Source organism: Pinus tabuliformis, chromosome 7 (assembly GCF_031772625.1).
Source record: "Pinus tabuliformis cultivar Carrire ecotype Pingquan chromosome 7, CPIR1, whole genome shotgun sequence".
Lineage (NCBI taxonomy): Eukaryota > Viridiplantae > Streptophyta > Pinopsida > Pinales > Pinaceae > Pinus > Pinus tabuliformis.
The window spans coordinates 382,156,263-382,159,043 of record NC_142293.1 but is presented as its reverse complement, the minus strand read 5'-3'; the positions used below and the strand labels follow the sequence as shown (position 1 = coordinate 382,159,043).

The window sequence follows — 2,781 nt, the reverse complement described above, 5'->3', positions numbered from 1 at the left end:
GCAATTTTATTATTATCTTTAGCCTTCCTAATCATAATAATTTTATTATTATAAAAGTTTATTTAAATATAAACTTTGATAATAATTAATTTCAAAAAAATGATCTTTTCAAAACTTTTTAGTTAAAAAAAAAAATAATAAAAATTTAAAATTAAATTTTAATTAATTTTAAATAACTTTACCTTTTCAAAACATTTTAATTAAAATTATAAAAAAAATAAAAAAAATAATAACCTAACTATTCTTCATTACTTTTCAAACTTATTTATTTTTGAGTTCTAATCTTCAACCACATATTATATCACTTAATTTAAACATTTTATTTTCAACCACATATTATATCACTTAATTTAAACATTTTATTTTCAACCACATATTTTATTTTCAACCACATATTATATCATTTAATTTAAACATTTTATTTTCAACCACATATTATATGACTTTGACTTTATTTAAACATTGTGATTTTCAACCACATATGACTTTCTTTCCGTATCCTTCTCCATCATAACACGATACTAGCAGCAAATCACTACCTTTAAAAGAAAATTACTTTTACGATAATCTATTAAACTTACGAGAGTGAGGTCGAACAATTGAAATAATTTAAAATTTAATAAATAAAAATATTATATTCTATCATATTTCAAAATATTACCAAAATTTACAATTAATTTAATCTATAACCATTCTAAAATATTATCAAAATCTATAATCTAATAAAAAGTAATTCATAAAAATCTTTATAAAAAAACCACCCTCATCTGGACCAAAACCAAGAGGTAAAAACAGTCATGATATTAAGACCACATGATATTTATCTAAATTCTTACTATCATAATATTAAGACCACAGGAGATTTATCTAAATTCTTACTGCCCAGTGACTTGCAGCTGAAGTTACCTTCGTAGTTGCAGACTTTTGACTGTGCCCACACACAAAGTTATCCTCCACGCGGCGGCAGCAACCCTAATGAAGCGAACTATACACGGCTCATAGCCCTATAAATACCCACGCTCTTCTCGTTTCCTTTCAGCGACTTCATTCATCATATCTGGTGTTGTTTATTCACTCTGATGTTTACACTTTATATTTGAATTTGCAGGTTGATAGCTTTTCAAATTTGTAGTGCCATGGCTGGAAAAGCGCCAGAGAAGCAGGACCACGCTCTGTTCGATCTGTTCGGCAGGAAGAAGGAAGAGAAAAAGGAGAAAAGGCACGATGGCCAGATGATGCAGGCTCCTGCTTTTCACCCCCACAATCAAGCTCAGACTGCACCTTATCATCATCCAGCTGCTGCTGTTCAGCATGGTGCTGCCACCCACAATCAGGCCGCTGAACACGGCCAAGTTCGCCCTCCTGGTTACGAGGGACAATATTTTACCGCTGGGGAAACTGAGAAACAACTACACACAGGTTTACCAGGAAAGTTTCACAACACAGACAGCCCTGACTCCAGCTCTGTAAGTCTCTTTCTCTCTCTTAACTAATTTTTTTGGGAGTTTTCTTTAAAAAGATTTTTTGGAAGCTTTTCGGCTGGGTTTTTCCAGTCAAAATTCGGCAGCGATTTATTGAAATCTCAAGTTTGATAGCTAATTTTTGCACGATCAAAGCATCCAAGGGTTTTTCAGGGTGCTGAATCCAAATATGCAGTTAAAAAACCATTTTAAATAATACAAATCAAGATTTAACCTCAATTTTTTCCGCCGGATTCCGTCACCGGAATCTCCAAAAAGTCGACAACTCCATTTCTTTGTTCATTGATAGCGACAACACGGGTTTCTATGGTATTTATTTCTTGATTGATAATGATGTTTCTTGATTATTGGCATTTGTTAATGACGTTTCTTGATTATTGGCGTTTGATAATTATGTTTATTGATTGATAACGACGTTTCTTGATTACTTGCATCTTCAGTCGAGCGAAGAAGGGGAGGAAGACGGCCAAAGGAAAACAGGCGGGAGCAAGAAGAAGGGTGGAAACGACAAACTCCCCGGTAGGCACCATTCTTCATAGTGTGCTGGTGAATAGGAGGACGAGGCAGTTCTGCTGTATAAAATTAACACCATAGTAACGGAAGGAGGAGCGTTCAGTAAATAAATACTGCCTTCTAATATGTCTATCTGTGTGTTATTTTGAGTAGCAATATGTGTATTAGAACCGAGAGTATACTTATCAATGTCGTGCGCTCTGTTGCATGGCTTTGTGCAGTGTAGTGTGTGTTGAAGAGTCTAATATATCAATGTCATGCTCTCTGCTGCTGCATGGCTTTATGTAGTGTTTGGCTTGCTCTTCTGTCACTGGCATTTTGCATCCTACAATAATAATAATACAATAGCTAATGCAATTGGTTTCTTCTCAGGATCAGGTACTTCGGCTCTGCAAATCATTTACTCTACAAATTGTTTATTGATAAACAAAGTTTGTCAACTTAGAATCTCGTTACAAATTTAGCAAACTATAAGAACAACAAACTCAAGAAGTTCTTCAACTTTCCAAATTCATGTTGGGAAAAGGAGAAGAGAAAATACACTGGTCTAAAATGTAATAGAATGAAATATATGAGTAGGAAAGGGATAAATTATACTTCAAAAAACACACAAGAATAAAAACATTATTTTTTCAAATTTTAAAATTATTTTATATCTAATTAAAAAAAAGATATCCAATCAAAATATCATATAATATATGTTTTACACAATTTTATTTCTATGTTTTTCTAATTATCTATATATCCAATCAAAGAATCTGATATCCAATCAAAATATCATATAATA

The 2,781-nt window shown here is 32.3% G+C and overlaps 1 protein-coding gene across 1 annotated transcript; it reads left to right on the top strand.

Moving 5' to 3' along the window:
* The first annotated feature begins 1,051 nt into the window (after positions 1–1,051).
* Positions 1,052–2,337, top strand: LOC149247585 (uncharacterized). Its single transcript, XM_089455904.1, has 2 exons — positions 1,052–1,466; positions 1,922–2,337. The coding sequence occupies exons 1-2, from the start codon at positions 1,137–1,139 to the stop codon at positions 2,018–2,020; spliced, it is 429 nt and encodes a 142-aa protein (XP_089312030.1). The 5' UTR covers positions 1,052–1,136; the 3' UTR covers positions 2,021–2,337.
* The last annotated feature ends 444 nt before the right edge of the window (positions 2,338–2,781 follow it).

Bases quoted from the DNA above. Each gene is read 5' to 3' on its own strand.
- LOC149247585 (XM_089455904.1), top strand. From the start codon at position 1,137: ATGGCTGGAAAAGCGCCAGAGAAGCAGGACCACGCTCTGTTCGATCTG. The intron at 1,467-1,921 runs GTAAGTCTCTTT...TTGCATCTTCAG, and splicing joins ACAGCCCTGACTCCAGCTCT to TCGAGCGAAGAAGGGGAGGA.